Source organism: Bactrocera tryoni, chromosome 5 (genome assembly GCF_016617805.1).
Source record: "Bactrocera tryoni isolate S06 chromosome 5, CSIRO_BtryS06_freeze2, whole genome shotgun sequence".
NCBI classification, from domain to species: Eukaryota; Metazoa; Arthropoda; class Insecta; order Diptera; family Tephritidae; genus Bactrocera; species Bactrocera tryoni.
Genome location: NC_052503.1, coordinates 19,386,166 through 19,408,665, shown reverse-complemented (window position 1 = coordinate 19,408,665; position 22,500 = coordinate 19,386,166). Strand labels below are relative to the sequence as shown.

The 22,500-nt window shown below is 34.3% G+C and overlaps 4 protein-coding genes across 4 annotated transcripts in view; 2 read left to right on the top strand and 2 right to left on the bottom strand.

Annotated features, from left to right (window-relative positions):
• LOC120778179 (probable serine/threonine-protein kinase DDB_G0267686) overlaps positions 1 to 11,303 on the top strand; it is a 129,914-nt gene extending 118,611 nt beyond the window's left edge. Inside the window, exons 3-7 of the mRNA XM_040109916.1 lie at positions 5,737 to 5,995; positions 7,517 to 7,725; positions 7,789 to 8,013; positions 8,565 to 8,716; positions 8,792 to 11,303. Of these exons, the coding sequence (XP_039965850.1) occupies positions 5,737 to 5,995; positions 7,517 to 7,725; positions 7,789 to 8,013; positions 8,565 to 8,716; positions 8,792 to 10,942 (2,996 nt within the window). The 3' untranslated portion in view covers positions 10,943 to 11,303. The remainder of the gene's footprint in view (positions 1 to 5,736; positions 5,996 to 7,516; positions 7,726 to 7,788; positions 8,014 to 8,564; positions 8,717 to 8,791) is intronic.
• A 6,545-nt stretch (positions 11,304 to 17,848) lies between these two features.
• LOC120778943 (F-box/LRR-repeat protein 2-like) lies at positions 17,849 to 19,607 on the bottom strand. The gene is made up of 3 exons (XM_040111004.1): positions 18,961 to 19,607; positions 18,177 to 18,904; positions 17,849 to 18,111 (listed from the first exon to the last, which is right to left on the bottom strand). The coding sequence occupies exons 1-3, from the start codon at positions 19,475 to 19,477 to the stop codon at positions 17,977 to 17,979; spliced, it is 1,380 nt and encodes a 459-aa protein (XP_039966938.1). The 5' UTR covers positions 19,478 to 19,607; the 3' UTR covers positions 17,849 to 17,976.
• A 461-nt stretch (positions 19,608 to 20,068) lies between these two features.
• Positions 20,069 to 21,346, top strand: LOC120778545 (uracil phosphoribosyltransferase homolog). Its single transcript, XM_040110394.1, has 3 exons — positions 20,069 to 20,286; positions 20,345 to 20,705; positions 20,801 to 21,346. The coding sequence occupies exons 1-3, from the start codon at positions 20,069 to 20,071 to the stop codon at positions 20,981 to 20,983; spliced, it is 762 nt and encodes a 253-aa protein (XP_039966328.1). The 3' UTR covers positions 20,984 to 21,346.
• A 62-nt stretch (positions 21,347 to 21,408) lies between these two features.
• LOC120778546 (mitotic spindle assembly checkpoint protein MAD2A) lies at positions 21,409 to 22,441 on the bottom strand. The gene is made up of 3 exons (XM_040110395.1): positions 22,311 to 22,441; positions 22,057 to 22,203; positions 21,409 to 21,991 (listed from the first exon to the last, which is right to left on the bottom strand). Exons 1-3 carry the CDS (start codon positions 22,381 to 22,383, stop codon positions 21,588 to 21,590), a joined length of 624 nt encoding a protein of 207 aa, XP_039966329.1. The 5' UTR covers positions 22,384 to 22,441; the 3' UTR covers positions 21,409 to 21,587.
• Between the last annotated feature and the right edge of the window lie 59 nt (positions 22,442 to 22,500).

Below are 22,500 nucleotides of genomic sequence, written 5' to 3'. Positions count from 1 at the left end.
CTGAAATATCTACATATAAACACCGAATAACCGTATGTATGTTTGCACCTATATCAAGTTTCAACAAAAGACAGAAGCATTTTCTGTTCAACGTTAATTGCTTTTGTCTAAGTAAATCAAAGCATTCGGTCAATTGTGACTTGAGCAAATCGGCTTAAGTTAATTACCGTAACTAAAGCTTTTACTCGCATCATTTCTAAATGATGCCACCCGCTACTAATCCATGACTAACGTTATATTATGTATACAAAAGTATTACTGAAGTGCAAATACTTACGACAAAAAAAAGAAAAGTGAAAAATTCGCGAAATAGAAAATGTCTTTCCTTCGGACCAGGCTGACCATAGATTTGTTTATAGATCCCACTTGGACAGATATTTGTTCTTTGTGTTACCCAAATCTTCTTCAAATACACCACCTTATAGATAGGAGTAACCTTTTGAGGTCGCTATAAATTTGTTAAGCTATTTAAAATCCGCTTCGCTTTGTTCTCCAAAAGTATTTCTACCAAGATATTTCAATCTCAGTTTGGCAAGAGCCGTGCAATTGAGAAAAAAGTTACAAGACGATTCGCCTTCCTCCATAGAGGTTTTGCAAAGAACGCCGTCAAAATATTTAGTGGCATCTATTGGACAGTTTTCAGCCAGAACACTTACAATCCCGTCGATATTGACTTTGCTAAACGCAAATAGGTCGAAGAACCTGTTATTGTTGCTTTGGGTCAGACGGTTCTCGCAGTCGCACAAATTCTGCTCATTGACCAGCACTTGCGAACTCACTGAAGGTCAAAAGGTCCAGCGCTAGAATGCAAGAGAATGTAAGAAGGATTTGATCATAGAGAAGGATTTTATGAATCGCTTTTAAAATCATTAACAATTTTAATCAATATTGGTACATTCGTCTTATATACATATGTGTATATAAAGCTCGAAATAATATAATTGAGAGCTTGTCGACTATTTCCGATTACGTGGCTTGAAATATACATCGTCCACAGTTTTTAGTAACCCTTCTGATTCATTGTAGAAGTCGGGTTCGTCGCCGGTACCTATGGATGATCCTGAGGGTAAGAGCATGGCTTGTAGATAGTGGTCGTTGCAGATATAAAACCCGCAGGCGTGGATGTCGCACGGTGGTGTTGTTTGACTGCCCCACTGTAGAGTGTTCCAGAGACAGACTTCCCTAGTGGAGCTCCTTGTGACCGTAGAGGTCCTTTGTCGGCCACCCAACTGCAGATGCGGGATAGAGCGCAAATTAGGTGCCATTTGCACAGACATATAAGCTAATGCCGCAGTTGTGCGTTGGCAGCATGGGGTCATATAAAATGCGACAAAAATAAACCATTCATTATCATCATTTATTTTTATTTCTTATGTTTTAATATTTCTATAGTCCCTACGCTTTTGAAAAATAATAAAAATACATACAAACAAGCCACGCAGGTTTTACCCATTTTCACTTGGCAGCAGTAAATCAGCACTTGAGTATCATAAATAATATTAATAGGAAAAATTTCTATGCAACAAACAAAGTGCAATGCCGAAGTGTGCAACAAAGTTGCAATTATGCTGCGCCGCTGTACTCGAGGAAAAAGTTTAATAATAGGCTCATTACTAACGGAAGTCAATCACTAGAGTCAATGGCAATCGACAGGTGCCAAGCAGCGAATTCCAAGCGTGGCAAATCTGTAGGCGCCACAGCCATGAAGCTGAATGAATACTGAAACCTTCAGCGTTGCGCTCTGGTCATTCCCTTTCATTAATTTCAACAGGCAGCGGGGCGCGCACGGGCACTTCGGAAGTCAAGTGCTAAATTCACTATTAAAACTTTATGGAAGTCAAGTGATTTTACCGTTTTGTTGCAGCTACCGTTATCTGGTTTTGTTGATTTTATTACCGAAAAATGAAAAAGTATTTAAATATGCAGAAAATGCCACGAACATGAATTACAAAGTGAGTAAAATGCAAGCACAAAGGAAAACCGGAAAATTCAGAAAGACCAAAGGCATTTATTTTTACTGTTTTCACTTTTATTTCTTTAATTTCAAGATTTGAATGAATCTAACTGTGCCCAAAAAATAAGGTGACATTGTATTTATTTTGAAAATTCTTTATTTATTCTTCCAAATCAATTTCATCCCCTTAAAAGTAATCCCCTGCCGATGCAATGCACTTAAGCCAACGGATTTTCCAATCTTCGAAACACTGGTTGTAGTTACTTTCCGGGATGGCCTTCAGTTCCGTCTTCGCTCTATGGTATAAAAACGGTATCCCCGGAGCGGTCTTTTGAGCTTGGTGAACAGCCAGAAGTCGCACGGCGCCAGATCAGGTGAATACGGTGGTTGCGGAACGATATGGGTTGAGTTTTTGGCGAAATGATCACGAATTACGAGGGCAGTATGGGATGGTGCATTATCGTGGTGTAAAAACCAAGAATTGTCTTTCCACAATTCCGGCCTTTTTTGGCGGATAGCGTTACGCAAACGACGCATAACGTTCAAATAATATTCCTTGTTAACTGTTTGAACGGTTGGAAGGAATTCATAATGCACAACACCACGATAATCGAAGAAAACAGTCAACATGACCTTGATTTTTGAGCGACTTTGGCGCGATTTTTTTGGTCTCTGCTCTCTTTTGGCACGATATTCGCTCGATTGATCGGTTGTTTCGGGGTCGTAAGCATAGATCCAAGTCTCATCGCCAGTTATAGTCATCGCCCTGGTAGACGGAAAGCATCGTTTCACACACTTCAACGCGACGCCTTTATTCCAAAAAATTCAATGTTTTCGGTACCAGTCGAGATTTGACGCGCTTGAGGCCCAAAACATCCTTCAAAATGGTATTGGCTGAGCCTTTCGATATGCCAACTTCATCAGCAGAGTCTCTAATTGTTAATCGACGGGTTTTCAACACAAAATCTTTGATTTGTTGAACGTGAGCTTCGTCGGTTGAGGTTGATGGTCGCCCTGAACGCTCTTCGTCTTCTCACTATACCATTTGTAAACATTTTTTTTTAGACATAGCGTCATCACCAAAGGCTTTCTGCACCATCCTCAACGTATCCGCAGCAGAAAATTGATTCCGTAAACAAAATTTAAAGCAAATTCTTTGCTCAACAAATTTCGACATCGCAAAAAACAAAAAACTCACTTTTAGCAGCTCACAAAACGACACGTATCTCAAACACTAATGAATATTTTGACATGAAATTCGACATAAAAAAAAATAAAATAAATGCCTAAAAAAAATAATTCCCCAAATCCTTCGACGCGCGCAGTTTAAATTCAAATGTCAACTTATTTTTTGGGCACAGTAGTTTCTCTCTCATGCTCTTTCTCATCTTTCCTTCCCAAAAGCTCTCTTAGCACTCAATAAATATCCTTTCCTTTCTTTTTTGCTCTCCTTAGAACTTGGACCGAACTATTGTCCTTTTACTACCAAGTTCGTTGATTCTATACCGTAATAGATTATCCAAATATTGTCGAAAGATTTCCGCGTAGTTTTCCTATATCTAGAGTTGAAAACTATTTACATATCGAAATAGTAAAAGTATAAAAAGATTTGGTTAAAATTCAAAGGAAACCTTTTAGTGTTTCACCAGCTTAACGTTCTACCTCGATCGATTCGTAACTCAGAAACCTTTCGGGTATTCGTGAGCATACCAATGCCTATCTCTTCAGAAAATGAATTTTAAAAGCCTCTCTGCTAAAGAAACTAGTTCAAGTATACATCATTTGAGGAGTTTATTATTATTACATTAACCTGGATACCACAATATGGGGTAAATCGGTGGAGTAGCTTATTGAATGACATGGTGAACATGCTTAACAAAATATTTTCTGGTAAACAGATTTTTGAAATAATTGTGACTATATACAGTAAAGCGGGTCGATTTACAGGGAGACAAAAATAAGGAAAAGTCTTGCGAAATGTTCTACGGGTAATTTTGAACAACTTTTCCTAAGAGATTATGAGGAAAAAACTAGTTTCGAGACAGCCTCTTTTAAGTGAAAGTTTTTTAGGAATTATAAAAATTTGTTCGTAAGTTTTTTGAGATATCCGAATGAAATTTAATACGTAAGTGTATTTTCAAGTTCTATTGGTCATTTGTCGAAATCGGTCTGATCGGATTACTATATCACACAGCTCCCATACAACCAACCATTCAAATTTTTTAGAGATTGCTTAAAAAATCACTGGCTTGAAAATTTCGCGCATACGCGATTTTATAGAGATTAAAATCGGCCCGCTCTAATGACGTCGGCAAGAACCAGAACTTGTGGAACTGCGGGATCCTTCTGACCCAAAGGGAACCATAAGAGACCGTCCAAACTACTGTTCTTAGCAAACTTATTCTCGGCGCAATTGTAGGTGTTCTGATTGGACACTGTCCGATAGATTCAGACACACAGTGAGGCGAAACTTATTATCAAAGTCGTAAGGAGGAAAGCGGGGTGAAATCACCTTGTCATTTTCTCCTCTAATGTCCGGCTTTTGCCAGACTGAGATATCTCAGTATACACATCTTCGGCCAACAAAGCGCTGGGTTTCATAGTAACCGCCTTAACAAAACGATTCGTCGATATATGGGGATCTGATGCTCCACTTTTAGGATTTCAAGCGTAGGATCAACCGTACAACTCAACCTAACCTAACCTAGGGAACGCGGGACTAACATGAAAATATATTATGTGGCTCAATCCTTTAGCCAACTACAAATCACTGTGGCGTCCTAAAGTACAAACCTACGTTTATAGTGGAACATTTTCGCGCCAGCCCTTTTTAAACTCAGTTTAAAGTTTGACTTCAGAGACAGCAAATCCCTCTTCTCTGGATTCTGCTATAAAGCATTTTCGAGGTGCGTTCAAAGACCGATCTGTAATATAATCTGAATACTAACTAAAACAAGGTCGCTGAAAAAGAGGTCATATAATTTTTTTGAGTTAACCTTGATAATGTCTCAAGCTTAGATGCGCGAGAGAAACAAAACTTCAACAACTTCCATTTCTTCCAATCATCAGGTAACCGGCTTTCTGTATGCGATGTGAACCCGTAAATATATTTGAACCACAGCTAACATCACTGCTACATTTTTTTTTTACAACAACAGCAAATCTCAACTTTATTTTACTCATCACGCACAAAATTAATAATTTAAGCCCAAGGTCACTCGGCTGCAGAGCTGCCGTTATATTCCAAAGTTTGTGCGCCTGCGCACTAGAAATCAATCACTAATTCAGTTACCGCATTACATACTAACCCAAAAAAAACTTAATTAAATAAAATTAAAGCGCATTACTTCTGTAATCACACCAAATGTAGAGCATCCAACGACAACTATGGAGCAGCCTTCAATCGACCAAAAGCGTTAATTGAAAGCTCACAATGATTTCCACCGAATTTGATTGAATGCAACAAAAAGCCGACTACAGTTGCATAATTTTTTTCGAAACATATAATTTCGAAATTAATTGTGCCTTTAAATGGAAATACCCACAAACACAACTCTCGGTTAGACGCTCATAAAAGTCTAGCTTGTGTACGTGGGTAAGTTCGTAAGGCTTGATATGCTTTAAATAGAGTGCTCATGCAATTAGCCAAAATTGTCATTGCAACTGTCAAAGCAAGTGACATACATTTGACTTTGCAAACTCTGCATGCCGTTATTTTACTCTACTTCCATATATGAGTGCGCCTCTCACCCCTCTTATCTTCTTTATTGGTTCCTTTTCAGGTGACATCGATGACTGCATCGTAACACCGACCGTGCAAGGACAATTTACCCCACTGCCTGAGGCGCTCTGCGATGTCATTATGGACCTTACCGCAGAGGGACACTCGGCCACCATCGAGAATGTGCGCATCAAACTGAGCATACGATTTCCGCATATGACACCGCCAGCCACCGAAGTTATCTACGATACGCTGGCACAATTGATGCAGGAACAGAAGATATATCAAACCGCAAAGGGTTACTTCATCTTCACACCAGAGTAAGTATTTGAGATAAGTTACCAAGAGCGGATCAGAATAGATTATAGCGTAGATTAATCGACTGGTTTTATAAACAACATGTTCGCTGCGCTGAATTTGTTGTCTCCAGGAAACACAAAAAGATACAAGGAGAATAGAAGAAGAATATTACTGACGATAAAAAGATTATTTTTACTTCCGAAAATGGTTTCAGTTTTCATTAGATACGATCCGGCATGATAATCTGTGGTTAAGTCCTGAGAAAACGAGTCAAGAGGCCAGAAGATATTAAGATTATTCTTTCGCACCATCTTCCAAAAAAGCAGATCGAACAATTCCTCAACCTCCGTCAATGAGAAATATATCACCAAGTTGAACCTTTACTAGGAGTTTCATTTAGGAACGATTTGACATATCTGAAGTTAAAACCTGATACAACGAGTTAACTGGCCATAAAATATTTGTGATGATTCCTTCTCATCATACACAATATACCGTCCAGAAAGGAAACTCGAAAGATTCCTCAACTTCTATGTTGGACAAATAGGCCACCAGCGGTTTAAACCCTCCTCAAGCGATAGAACTGTGTTTTTCCAGAAAATCGGAGAGAAACTGCTTTTTTCCTACCCACACTCCGCCAAAACAGATTTGAATTCAACAAAGATAGAACACTTGCAAATCAGATGGTAGAATCCAAAAGGAGTTCTTAAAATAAATAATCAATATAGACAACAATATATGTATATTGCCATTAGATCCCAGGGCTCTGAAACCATATAAGTTTAATGTTGAAGATTACAGAGCAACACTAAAATCAAGAGATTCCAACAATCCCATTCGTTAAATAATTATTTGAACGCATCGATAGATTACTCGGTTTCAGAACCTGTACGGCCATGGCAAATATTGAATGAAAAATTAGTTGGAGACAATAACAGTTCGAGATCTTGCAAAATACTGTAGATTTTGAGATGGCGAGATTTGAGTGAGAGATCTAACCTCCAAATAATAGACCTGTTTCTAAACTAACCCACTAATACCAGAGACCTTGCTATCGCGTTCAGCGATGTAGGGCAGTATATTCGCAGCTCATAATGTAGAGCCACCCCTGATAATTTTTAGACATTAATGCTTGTGGCCATTGGAACCAAGGATAAATCATTTAGGGCACTTTATTCTCAGTTGAAAGTATTAATTCCTTGAATCGAAAGTTGGGTGGAGCATTTTACGAGTTTAAGTGAAGAATATTGGCATATTATTCAGAAACAAAGTTATAAAACTCCAAATAAGGATGAATGTAGAAGGTTACGATGATTGGAGGTAGTTTTTAGACAAGTTCAACAACTTAGAAAAGATTTCCAGATCGTAAAAAATAACTACAAATTTCGAACGAAAATTTGTGCGACAAATTAATAAAAAAGTCCAAATTCAAAACCCGGGCACATAATTAGTAAAAATTTTACTTAGCACTACAAATACCATCCGTAATATCCAATAGTTCAATAAATAACTACATTTCATTTCTCCAATCTCTCAATCAGACGTCGCCGCAGCCGTTCGAGACCGCGTGCCATGCGCAATGGTTATCAAGATTTTGAAGAAACCGATGAAATACCTCAGGAGGCGCGCACAATGCTTATGACCAATGCGGAGGCGCTTCACTCATTGTACGGTGAAATCTCCACAGAACGCGATGGCGATCTAACGCATCAATGCATACAAACCAATTTGGCCGATGTCATTTGCGGCGGTAAGTGAACAGGATGGTCTGAACAATTTTAGGAAATGTCAACGAATAATATTTACATTTCAGGTAATCCAAATGACAAAATACTTTATCCGCGCGCCGCCAAAAGACGTAGCGCCTCATTCCCAACACCGCGCAGCCTGGAAAGGCGGCATAGTCTGCGTTTATTCGGCTCCTCAAAGCGACTGCAGCGTTGCGCGTCAACACGAAGCCTCTCAAAGACATACGCACAAACTTTAGCCACGGACAGTAGCAGCTCGGAGTACCAAAGCACAGATTCTTCGTCACCAAGTAAGTTGGGTTGCAAGTATGAGGTGTTTCGAAGTTAGGATTTTGTAATAGTCATTGGATAAGAATTTATAGGATTTAAAAAAAAAAGATTAAGATTGGTTGGTGCTGGACTTTAACCTGAAATCACCGGAACTATGAAACGTAATTTAATAAGAAAGCTCCATATATCATCAAGTGGCAAGAACGGATATCATTAAGTTGACAATGAAACCGGCCGTCTAAAATTTTTTAGAATCCAGTTGATACTGAAACCATTCTCTATATATTTTTGAGGCACGTTTTCAAGTAGACAGTCTTGGACTCCGTTATGGTTACGTAGAATCGGTTGCCTTTCCAACGGTACATAAATGTCTTCGTATAATGACACCTAGAAATATTAGTAATATGAAGACCACGGATAAAACTTAAGGCCTTCGATAAGAATTAATTATTGCGGAAAATTTACTGTTATGAATCCCACTACTTGAGACCTACATAGATCGAGGACGTCGATACGTTTCTTATATATTATTTAAAATTTTTTTCAAAATTCCTTCTTTCCCACTTTTTAGAAAAGGGATCTTTGCTATCGCGCCTCTTCCGACGTAGTGGACGCGCCAAACAACGTCAAATCGAAACATATTCAGCCCAGTTCCCACCTGCCGAGTGGTTTAATTCTCGTGCGGTGCATTTACATAGTGTTGGCACGCAAACAGCCGATCACGTAAGTTACCAGCTCAAGCTACTATATGCCGATCCGCACACTTATATTTCTTCTTTCACTTTTCTCTCACTTTAGGACATGCCGGTGGCGCATACGCTCTCCAATTCCACATTCTACGATGGTTCGGAGTTGAGTCAACGTTCACTGACACTGCCACGCCGACATCGACGACACATGTCCAGCGATTCGACCTTCCTTATATCGTCGCGCGATTGTTCGCCCATACGTCGACGTTCGCCAGTCTACTGCAGCAGTTCACTGCCACGTTCCACACAATCCATACCGGCTACAGCGAGCGGTACAACGAACATGACCATTGCACCGACGTCAGCGACATCAGCGACCAAAACGAATCACTCCACCGCGACGCTGTCACGTCTCTCGGCGCCAAATCATACAACAACAGCAAGCGCGGTTGCCGCCGCCGTCGCAGCGAACGCACAGAAATCTTCCTCAAAGAGTGTTATCGGCAAGCATATATTCGAACAGTCGCCATCGCGTACCAGCGGCACCCTAAAAGCGTCGGCGACGAAACGCCAGTCAGATAACATAATAATTAACGGTTACGCCAGCAATTTGGATAGCGGTAAGGTGAGCTATCGCAGCGTACAAAGCGGTCCGTCTAGTTTGGAGTCGGGCAAAGCCTCGTCCATGCTTACCTCGGGACCGTCAAGTATCGATAGCGGTAAGGTGTCATTCAGCAAAACCAGTGGTCATTCTAGTCTTGACTCGCAGTGTTCGACCAATACGGCGGTGGTGCAACCAAGTCCAGCCCGATCGATACTCGTTTTGAATGGTTCGCCGCGCGGCACACCGCGTCATCAGGCAATGCGTGCACGCGCCGCCGAACAGACGCAACGGCAACGCGCCTCGACACCATCGCGCATACTCGAAGAAATCACCAATCAACAAAAGCCGACGTCGGGCCGCACCACCAGCAATACCGGCGGACAATCCTATTACAACGGCATACCGAATTCGAATTCGAACAACTCGATAACACTGCAGGTGACCACCTCAAATGGCAGTCAAAGTAGTATACCAAGCACGAAGATTTATGTGCAGAACTCACCAGCGCGTAGCGTTATAACGTTGGAGAATGGCAAACTGATGGAGAATTCTAATGTTTATATCATTAATAATGAGACGACGACCAATGAGAAGGGCGAGATCATTAAGAAGACGCTCTCGAAGCAGGAAACTGCGCCAATGCGAAGTCAGCAGCAACAAAAGGAGCAACAGAAACGAAATTACGCACAGACGCATGCGCAAACGCACAGCCAAACAAAGTCAATGCAACAACAGCAGCAGCAACAACAACAGCAGCAATCAGCAGTTATACAACAAATTTACAAAGACAATTCGATTAGCGAGAACGAGGCGAACTCCGAAACTTGCGACTCCATTTCGTTTATCAGCGAAACATCACCGGACAATTTGGATACGCTCAGCTCCACGGAGGTGATCGACAACTCGAAATTCACGAAGAATATCAACAACGACGCCACCATGAATAACAGCCGTAAGCTCTGCTTACAACTACCGCAACACGGCTCCAGCAATATTGTCTACAAAAACAATGTGCTGAAAAATGAATCGAATCCGAACTCACCCAGTGGCGAGAAGACGCTCGCAATGGCAGCACTAGCAGCCAAGCAAGATTTCGAAATCGCCGGTTCGGTTGGTAATTTACGCTTCTACGAAAAGAACACGAAGGACACATCGCACGCGAAACTGATGAATTCGCATTGTGATTTGAAGAATCTCAATCGTTACGAGTCTTCGGGTAATTTGCAAAAGACCGGCAATATACTGCAGTCGAATCCAGCCATCAATAGTGACGATCTGGCGCATATATTGCAGAAGAACATAATTGCCGTTGGCAGCGAGCCGAATTTAGCTTTAAAGGACAATAACTGCAGCAACGCGAGTGACAAGTCCGTCGAGAAGGAGGCGCTCGATCGGCGCTTCAGCTTGTCGAAAGACCCCAACGGCCCGGTCAGCGCCACAGCGACCGGCAATGAAGACCTCTACAACTTTCCCAGTCTAACGGATTTGTCCTTTAATTTTACCTCATTGGCGGCGCAAAAAATCCTACAGGGTGTCAGCCTCAACAGCATCGATACGTTGGTGGAGCTGAATATGGCGGCCGCCGCTGCGGCGAACAAGGAGAAACAACAGAATAATCAACCCACGCCGGTGTGCACCGACTATGGCATGGTGTAGCGGCTTGATTGATAGGCTAAGAAATGAAATGCAACAAATGAGACGCTTGTGTTGACGCGTCGAAATGAGCTTAGATCAATTGAGGGTGGAGCAGTGACTTTTGGCTCGGTGGCTTTTTAGGGGGCAATACAGAAGGCACGCATGGTCAGTGGGATGGCGCACAACTTCAACTAACTAAATACTACTAATAACTGTATACTAAAAACAAGAATTGAAACCGAGAAAAGATATTTACTACTCGCATTTTAGAAAGCCGAAACGGAACCAGAATAGACACTGTTCTTAGTCTCGCAGTAATTTTTTCCAATACCTTTGGTAAAGTGGCGTTTTTTAAGTTAATTTGTGGGGTACTTTTCAAATTTTTCTTGAAAAAAAATTGCTTAACCTCAAATAACTATTTTTAGCAGAGATGTGTTTTCTTCTAAAAATCCTAACCTCAAAAAAAATGTATAAGTTTTCAAGTCAGACATTAATATTTGGTTTGAATTTATTAAATATTTAGTGGTAATTTCTCGTTCCAAAGACAGTCGTGTCAAAGTTACCAAAACGAACCTAAGTTTATGCCCGTCCAAGAATATACCCTCAAGCCAAGTATCCTAGTAAAAATGTTATATAGAAATATATTCCTAGAGTGTTTTTCGACACAATCAAACCAAGCTTAGCCTCTTAATGTGGTTCTTTATTAAATAATGACTGTTGGGATTGTCCGGCATAAGTCAGACCCAAAGAATTTTTCGACCATTCAAGATGATCACGCTTCGGCCTCGAAGCACTTTAAGCCGAATATTTATACGGCGATTTGCTCTTGTAAAGCAGATCGTTAATTAGAAACTTCATCAGCATTAGCAAAAATCCCATAAAGGACAAAAACGTGTAATTCAATAAGTCAAGATCTAGATCTACACATATGTATGTATATTCAACGATTTGGGTAGTTTAGGTTATCTGAGCAAAGAACCATTTTCTAAACGTTTTAAATCACAGGAAAGCCATATTTTGTTTAGGTTAAGTTCAAAGCCCCTGAGGCACTAAATATGGTAGTTTAGATAATTAGGTACTGGCAGTATGTTGAGGTGATGGTTCTTGGATCGCCACGATCAATTTGGTAGCCTTGAGAGAGAACTAAACATAGTTGAATGCAAGAAAATACTCTGAGAAGTCGCAAAGAGTGGGAGCTTCTATTCTGCAGGTCGTTATGGATTCTGTGTGGGGCAATGATTGCATTCAGAAAACCACGTACCTCTTGCGAGTATCTTACGTAAATACAAATATGGTGATACTTAGGCACATCACTACCAGAATGCCCTTTTACAAGTTCTTAAAATAATATTAGATTAGTTTATGAACGGTTTTCGACCAGTTTTCGACCAGTTTTTAAATATTTCATAATATAATTTTTTAAATACAATATTATTTTGACAAAAAAGGATTCGGATAAAAGCTCTGCCAGTTAGTTTTGACACTCTTTCAGAATTTGTCACTTTACCAAAAATAAAAATGAAAAAATATATTTAAAAAAATATTTGAAATGAATAGAATAATGAGATTATTACGATAAAAAAATCATCAAAAGCTGTTCTCTAAACAATTATGGTCTATTACAAGCGATACACTCAAGTATTCCTCGAAAATGTGTACTCGCCTACAACGTCGATGAATAGTAAACTTTAGACTGTTTGTAACGGATAACAATACTGAGCACTAACCAAATACATACATACATACGTACATATATGTTAGATAAACAATAAAAAACAAATACACAAATGTAGTCGTATGTAGCTGAACGAACAAAACGATATACCAATTACTATAATTAAATACTGTTGTGAAGAAAATAAAGAAGAATAGATTGAAACACAGAAAGTTGTAAGCGAACAAACCAATTACTGATATTCGAGATTTTTTTTTAGTTAGCAATTGCTACTACAATAATAAAAATTTTCGTATTTTTAGTCCTTCAGTGACTGAAATGAAATAATTTTCTTTAATATATTTTTTCAATTAAATTTAAAAAAATTATAAAATTTTTAAATTTTCAATATTTTGGTATACATGTGTGTACATACATACATACATATGTACATATGTAAAATTTTCGGAAATATTTTTTCCTGTTCGATATTGAAAAAGTTTAAAATTTCGAAATCATTTAAAATCCGATTACCAGTCGAAAATATATTTTTCGGAAATATTTTTTTCGATTCGATACCGAAATAACTTATAATTTCGAAATTTTTTAAATCATTTCTAATTAAATACAAGCAGTGTCTTTCAGAAATCTTTTTTCGATTTGATATCGAAATAATTTAATAAATCCGATTAGCATATGTGCATATATAATATTTTTCGAAAATCTGTTTTTTCCATTCGATATCAAAAAAACTTATAATTTCAAAACTTTTTAAAATCATGTATGTACATATATAATATTTTTCGAAAATCTATTTTTCTATTCGATATCAAAAAATTTATAATTTCGAAATTATTTAAAATCCGATTTCTAATTGAATACATGCAATATTTTTCGAAAATCTGTTTTTCGATTCGATAACAAAAAACCTACAATTTCAAAATTTTAAATGAGATTACTAATCAAATATGTAGTATCTATTTTCTATACGATATCGAAAAACTGGAAATTCAAAATTTCATATGAAAAGCTAAATTTTAAAAAATACCATATAAAAAGTTTTAGTTTGAAAAAAGTTCACTCGCTGCTAATTAATATCTAAGAAGTTGGGCACTTTTTCGGATTTTTTTATATTCGATATCGAAAAAAATTATATATTTCGTATTTATTGGTATCAGATAAATTAAACTTCCGCCTACTCCTTATAATTTGAAATTTTTATGCATTTGTGCACTAGAAAAAAATAATTTTTTATTTCAATTTTAAAAATTTTTCAAATCAAAACAGTTTATCAATTATATGTATACATAGGATGTGTTATTGTTTTGTTTTTGGCAGAAATTATTCGTTGCGATAGTCTTTAAAAGCATTTTATGTAATCCTTTTAATTTTTATAATAATATTCTTTCCACTGTTATTATTGTTGTGCTTCAACTAAACTACTTTCTGAATTTGTTTTTTTTTTTTTAATTTTGGCGAGCCACCGCTGCCTCTTAACGCTTATAACATGTCTACACACACTCAAAAGAGCCACCAAACCCTTGCAAATGCCACTTTAAAGCGCGTCACATACACATTTACCGTTTTGGAGATGTAAAATTTTGAATAACTAATTTCATTATAGTTTATGTAATTACTTTTCTTTACAGTGCCAAAATGTTTTAGTTTAAAACACAAAACAAAAAAATATTAATGATTAATTGCGTTTTTAAACCTAATTTAAGTTTTAAATACTGTAAATTTTCAAAAAAAAAATATATATAAATATATATAAAATACAGTTGTATATGCTAATGTAATTATGTAATTTTATTTATTTCATTTGAAATCCTTACAACGCCGCCCGAAATACAATACAATAGTTAATTATAAAAAAAGTAACGGTAAACAAAAAAACACTTCTAAATACGATTACTTATAACTTAAAGGAAATAGTTGTACTCACAAAGGTTTACATACATACATACAGGCATATGTACAATGTAGAGCAGCAATATTTTTTTACAGTTACAATACATAGAGTACATATGTACAATTTGTTTACTTTAATTTGTTAAATAGTTTTTAAAAATATAGTTCACCGTTTGTTTTATTAGGAAACAAAAATAAAAGTAAAAATAAAAACAAAAAAAAATAATAAAAATAAATGTACAGCAGGCAATAAATAAAGTGAACTCCTCAAACAGTTGGGTTGCATTTCATACAAAATAGTTAAAAATAATAAATATTATTTTGAAATAAATGTAATTGTTTTCTTGCTTTTTGTATAATTTTTAAATACTTTGTGATGTCGCTTTGCATTTCACAGCTATTATTTACCACAATACATAGTTGAAGGTTTAATTTCTATTAAGATCTTTTTTTTTGTTTTTGTTAATTCAATAGTTCTCTCCTAAGGATTTTGCTTGGCATTTAAACACACGATATAAAGTAAAAAGAAAAAACGAAAAATTCGTTGACTTCGAACGCGAAAACATACATATACATATACAAGCAAATGTATGTAATTAACTTTAATTCATATGTGTTTGTGTAAAACCTAAAATTAAGAAATATGAAATGAATGTCTTATCAGTAAACATTTTATAATAAGGAAGGCCTTAACACGAATCAAATAAAATGTAGCGTAAAACGGTATAAAGCCGCTAGAAATCAAATAATCAAACGAAAATCAATGTGTTTTAGTCAACATCTAACGGTAAACAGGTAAGGCAATTTGTTTTTGACGAAAGTCGTCAAAAGGACATTAGTTAATATGTATATACATATATTTTAATATACGTATATGAAAAAATATGCATAATATGTATGTGTATACATATGTATAAAAAACATTTTTTTCGAATATAAAAAACAAAAAAACGTATAAAAAATAGTAATAAAAAATAAAAAAAAATATTTGTAATAAAAATGAAGAAATAAATAAAAAAATATATAAATAAAATTTAAATTCAACAAAATATATGTATGTACATATGTATGTGTATACAATAAATAATATTAAACAGTTATTTAAAAGAAATTTAAATAAATAAATACAAAAATTTTAAAAAAGATAAGAAAGATTTTTTAATAAAATAATGATATTAGTAATATTAAATAAAAATTTAACAAAAATTTAAATTCAATAAAATACATACATATGTACATATGTGTATACAACGGAAACGTAAATTTAAATAAAAAACAATTTTTTTCCAAATCTTAAAACAATAAGTGAACATTTTTTGATACAATTTTTTAATAGTAATAAAAAATAAAGAAAAACGTATAATTATTAAAAAATAATAATTAAAAAAAAATTAAATATAATAAAATATATATTATTTTAAATTAAAAATCAAAAAAAAAATTATAATAAAAAATTAAAAAAAATATTAATAATAAATGAAATAACAATAATGAAGAAATTACAAAAAAAAATATAACTAAAATAATTTTAAATTAAATTAAAATATATGTACATACATATGTATGTATGTATGTACGTACTCGTTTGCGTATGTAATTTATGTATAATAGGCTTAAGAAAAATATAAATAGAAAATATTTTTATTTTCGAATATAAAAATATAAGGAAAGAAGTGTAGTAAAAAATAGAATCAAAAAAATTTACAAAAAAAATTAAAAATTATATCATAATAAAAAATTACAAATACAATAAAAATTAAAAAATAATAAAACAAATTTAAAAAAATGGTTAATTAAATTATAATTAAAATAATATATAATATGTATGTACATATGTACATCCATATGTATGTATATAAAAAAGGAACATTAAAAATAAAATGTAAAAATAAATGAAATAATAATATTAATAATGATAAAAAATTATAAAATATTTTAAAAACCAATATTATTAATAAATAAATAACAATAAAAAAATTAATAATAAAGAAATTGAAAACAAAAATAATAACAAAATATAAAAAAAAATTTAAATAAAGTTAAAATATATTTACTCGTATGTGCAAATAATATACAATAGGTATATGTATATGTTATGAAAAAATTTAAATATAAATAGAAAATAATTTTTATAAATACAAAATTTTAAAATTGTAAAAATTTCAGAAATAAAAAAAGAGAATTAAATAAAAATTTCAATAAATTAATTTTTAAAAATATTGAAAAATAAATAAAAAAAAAACAATATAACAATTTCAAAAAAAGAACTGACAAAATTAAAAAAATATATTTTAATCGCAAGCATGTACATATATTACAAAAATTTTCTTACAATAATAAAATAAAAACTTGTTTTCTGACTTGCAAGTGGACATAACCCTTTAAGAAATATAAAAAAATAAGAATTTATAAAAATACAATAATAATAATTAATAGAAATTAAAAAAAAATTAAAACAAAAATTTATTAAGACAAAAAACAATTGAATTAAAAAAAAAATTTAAAAAAAAAATTAAAAATAAATAAAAAACAATAATTAAAACAAAAAAAATTAAAAAATAAATAAAAGGATATAAAAAACGAAATAATGAAATTAAATTAAATGTAATATTTTAAAATTTTTCGTAAACAATTTAAATAAATTCAAAAATATTTTTCATAAAGTTTCCAAGCCTAGTAGTGGTAGTAGTTTATAGTAATACAATTACTGCTTTGAAATCTCTTGCATGCATTACAGTTGTGGCGTTTATTAATATTTATAATCATCTATGAAACAATTTTCTTAACACTATATATAACACATGTTAGCGCCAGCTGCATTTATGGCAAGAACACTTTTTAGAACTACAACTTTGTAAATATATATTTAATACACAATTAAATGATAACTGATTTACACAGCAATAAATTATTATTTGAAAAATTTAAACGAACCATTGATTTTGAGCGAAATACTCAACTCTTTATAAAAAAAAAGTTAAGATGTTAAAACTTGTTTTTCTGTTCATTTGCAATTCACTTTTAACCATTTATCAAAGAACGAAATTATTATTTTTTTGTTGTATTTTCTTATGTTTTGTTTTACAATTTAAATATTTCAGCTGGTTTAAAAATAATTTTAAACAACTTTTAATTACTTCATATGAAAACTTTAGTTTTTGAAATTCACCAAACAAATATAAAGTCATCAGTTGAAGCATAAAGCCGATTTAATGTAATACGAAACAAATTATTTTCGTTATTATTTGCAATAAATATATACACAGTTAGGTTGTACAAAAATATTGAGTAATTTAAGCAATTACGTAAATAAACAATAAACACAAAAAAAACATTGCAATTCTGCGATAACTAAATAACCAAAATAACCACTCAAAGCACGTAGGCAGTGTTTAAAAGCGTTTAACGAACAAATATTTTCAGTTTTCTAATATATGTTCTGTAACTACTGCTAATAACAATGCGCGAAAAGAACTATTTATTTCGGCTTTCAATAAAAGTGTTTAAGTTCACGAATGGCTGGCACGTTATATGTGTAGTATAAATTTTCATATGGGAATTGAAAGGGATTGGCGAAGCTCAACTTTAATAGGCCACCTTCCAATGCTTCTAAGTACTTGGTATCCTATAAAAGAGGAAGTGTAAATTATTTATGCTTATTAACAAATTATTTATGTGGGAAAATCTTACATCCAAAATTATATGCCTTATTCTCGTGCCGGCAACCATCATTAGCACTGGCAAATTATCACGTGCACGTTGCTTGTCAACTTGCTTTCTTTGCAGCAAGTCTATCGTCTTATAGATCAACTCTTCTGTTAACTGATCACAATGCATCACATTAATATACTTTAGCTTTGGACAGCCGTCCAACAACACCAACACCGCTTCATTAGTAACTGAGCGACAGTACCTTAAACTCACTGTTTCCAAGTGTTGTAATGCACAAATATATCGCAAACATGTAGCATCTATATATTTACTGCAATCGCAACCGAATACTTTTAAATTCTTAAATTGTGACAAAGGTCGCATACCGTCATCAACAATGAGTCTGGGCGAAAAAATACGCAAACACTCCAATTGCTCACCCTTTTGGTCGGCCAAACGGTTGAGTAATAAATTAAATGATTGTGTTCTAAACATTTCGGCAGACAATTCCAAATCAACAAGTTGTGGCAATCGTGCTATATCGTAGTATTCAAAGCTTTGATTACACGATATATTGAGTTTTTCTAAATTTACGCAATTGACTGGCAGCGCTGAAATAGCCACATCAGTGAGCGCATCGCACCATTGTAGTGTTAGCTTTTTGAGGTCCTTAAGCGATGTGCAAATTTCCACAAAGAAGTCATCCTGTATGCCACATTCAACAAAAGTCAGTTCTTTTAGGCATTTTAGTTTACTTAAATAGCGTCCTTTAGAATATAAAGATTAGAGATTAATTATTGACAACAAATATTTTGCCACTTACCCGTTATGTCTTCTTCACCCTCTAGTCTCAAAATCTCTAAGGTTGCCAATTCCGATACACTTTTCATTGCATTGTCGTCCAGCGAACACTTTTGCAAATGCAAACTATTTAAGTGTTTCATATTCATAAGTAATTTGCGTAAACATTTGGATTTTATTTTTGTCATTCCAAAATAAATTCGTCGTACATTTGGACAATTTTTATTTACTTGCGTTACATATTCATTACGTTCCTGATCATTATAGGGTAGATTAACAAGTTCCTCTAAGTAATTACCAGCCATTTCAAAAAATCGTCTTATCTCACGCGTACTCATATCATTAAGATCGTATTTTCGCAATATTTTGCAATGCCTTTGACAGTAATATTGAAATACGCTACGCAAACGTGGGCAAACCGTTGCCAAACGCACCTGTTCCACCAAATTTAGTTGCTTGAAGATTTCCAGCAAGCAATCATCGTTCAGCATTAAAAGGCTGGCTTTTGTGACTTCTCCATCTCTATTATGTTGAGACATTTTCCCTGCTAAACGTACACAGCACACTCAGAAATTTTTAAAACAAATTGACCGGCATTTGTGGCAAATAAATTTCATCAGCTGTGTGACCACAGCTGTTTTTAGAACTACGCAAAATTCGATTGCAAAGGTCTATTATGGGAGCTGCGGAAGTCGATAACAGTTTTTGGGACATCATGTGCGAGATATAAAAACCGATTGAGGGAAAGCGATGTAGCCTTGTTATAACTTTTCCTTTTAAGTTTGAACCGATTTGGCAGATTTTTACAAAAACGAACTAAATTAGTGGAACCTAAATATATCTGCGGAAGGCCGTAATAAATCATTTGCCTATCAATACTGTTTATTCATTACACATTCGCTTTCCTCGAGCACTTTATCGAAACTATCGATAACTCAAGTCAACACATGTTCACTTTCACAACACAACAGCTGACTAGGTAATAGTTAAGTTAATAGACGAAAAAGGGTAGATCGTTTTAAACGAAATTTGTTGAAATTTAATATTTGTAGTGTTGTTATAATTTTATAAACAAAGGACAATTATTAATATAGTAAAGAGTATTACAAGCAACTTGTGTAACTTAAAAAATGGCCGATTCAACCATTATTAACACAGAAAATCATCTAGAGAGTAGCGATAGTAATGGAGAAACCCATAGCGGTAGCATAACATCTGTGTCAAACACAAGTGCGGTAATGATAGCATCACTAAAAGCACCAGAAATTCTCGAAGAATATGGACCAAATTTAAAATTATTGGACTGCAATTCACAAGTGGCAGAGCTTTTAACAATAATCCGTGACAAGTAAGTTTTGCCTAAATATTTGTGTTCTGAAACTTACCAAGTATTTTTGTCCCCGCAGAAACACTACGCGCAGTGACTTTAAATTTTACGCCGATCGTCTCATACGTTTAGTAATTGAAGAATCTCTTAATCAACTGCCGTATTCCGATTGTCGCGTGGAGACGCCTACAGGTGCAACTTACGATGGACTGAAATACCAAGCTGGCAATTGTGGTGTGTCTATTATACGCTCTGGCGAAGCAATGGAGCAAGGACTACGTGATTGCTGTCGTTCTATACGTATTGGCAAAATATTAGTTGAGTCTGATGCGGACACGCATGAAGCACGTGTCGTTTATGCTCGGTTTCCGGACGACATTGCTAGCCGACAAGTGCTGCTGATGTATCCGATTATGTCAACTGGTAATACCGTTCTGCAAGTGAGTAAAGGAAATAATATTTAAAACATATTTTATGTTTTTATATACATACATACATATGTATATATTTGTGTAATGTATTTGCATATACGCAGGCTGTGAATGTACTTAAAGAGCACGGCGTTCCCGAAAGCTGCATTATACTGTCGAATCTTTTCTGTACCCCAGTCGCTGCTAAAACCGTAGTAGGTGCTTTTCCGAAACTTAAAATTCTCACGTCTGAGTTGCATCCTGTGGCACCTAATCATTTTGGGCAAAAATACTTTGGTACTGATTAACATGGAAGCATATGTTTAGATTATCTAAGTTTTACACTACATACAAAAAGATATATATTATAAAGGATATATAGCTATTTAAATTGTTCTATATGTTTTTCCAAACGACAAATTAGCAACGATGTACTTAAAGGTCGTTAACATCTACGCGATTTCTGTGTACAAAGTTCAAAATTTAGATATATAAATTTTTCCGTAGTTTTTAAATATGCAATATTTTAAAATTTTTCTATTCAAAATTATAACTAATTTGATAAATATAAATTTATTTATTGATTTGTTAATTTAAGTATATTATGTATAATTTCCGAGGAAAGCAGCTCACCTAGATATTTCAAATTTAAACTAACATTTGTTTCAATGTTTTCCATTGTTCATTTATCATAGTATTTAGAATAAATAAAAACAAAATGAACCAAGCCTTATTTTAATTTGATATATTGACAATTGTTATTTTTAATTTTATTTGTTATCAGGACTTAAAAGTAAAGTACAATACATACGAATTACAAAAATGGAGATATAAAATTGTGTAAGTTAACATAATTAAAATAATTGGTGCAGCAGAAACTTAACAGCAAAACAAAAGTGATGTCAAACTACATTAGGAAGCCATTTTATAATTAACTACGGTGTCAACTTTATGTAAACCAGTCGAGAAGGAGCGCAGCTGAACAGCTTGCGCATTTTGTATAAAAACTGCTCCGGTCTCGTCCCACTTTTCAGGAATCTCACAATTTTGCAATGTATACAGCATTACATCAAAAGTGCAAATACAATCGAGCAACGGTAAATAGCTGACAGTGGCGGATATTTGTCGCATAACATCGCGTATTTCATTTTGTATACGTTTCAGTTCTTTACTCGAAGTGAGTTTTGTAGCATCGCCCGTCTCGCCATCACCCAATTCGGCCTGCATTTTGAAGTCCCAACACTCCAAAACTTCTTTAGTATGCGCATTTGTGATCACCATCGAAATTTTCTCTATCATATTTTTCGCAAGCCAATCTGCAAGGAAATTTAGCAGTCATAATGTGTACTCAGTATGATTTATTTTGTGAGAATAATATTACCTTCCGTTTGCTGTAAGACATTTGACAAAAACTCTTCAATCTTTTTATCTTTCGACATTAGAATTGTTATGCCATATTGCTGTGTATTCTCAAAAGTTTCGGGTGGATAAATACCACGTTGAAATAAAATTGAATTAATACCATATTCTGAAATGAAAACCAATACCGTTTACCAAAGAGTTTATTGTTTTTGGCACAATGATTTTGAGTTGGCGCCATGGTCACAGCTGCCCAAGCGTTTACACTTCACTTACTTAAATATTCAACAATAATTTGTGCGGAGCCACGTAGAGTGATGCAGTTTTTGGTACTTTGAGTTGTAGACATAGTTAAATTAAACAATAACGCAGACAAATAAATCAAATTTAGAAAGCACAAGAAGTTAAATTAAACGATTGAATGTAACAAAAGAAAATTCAAGTGTTCAGAGTTGTTAAATGCCAC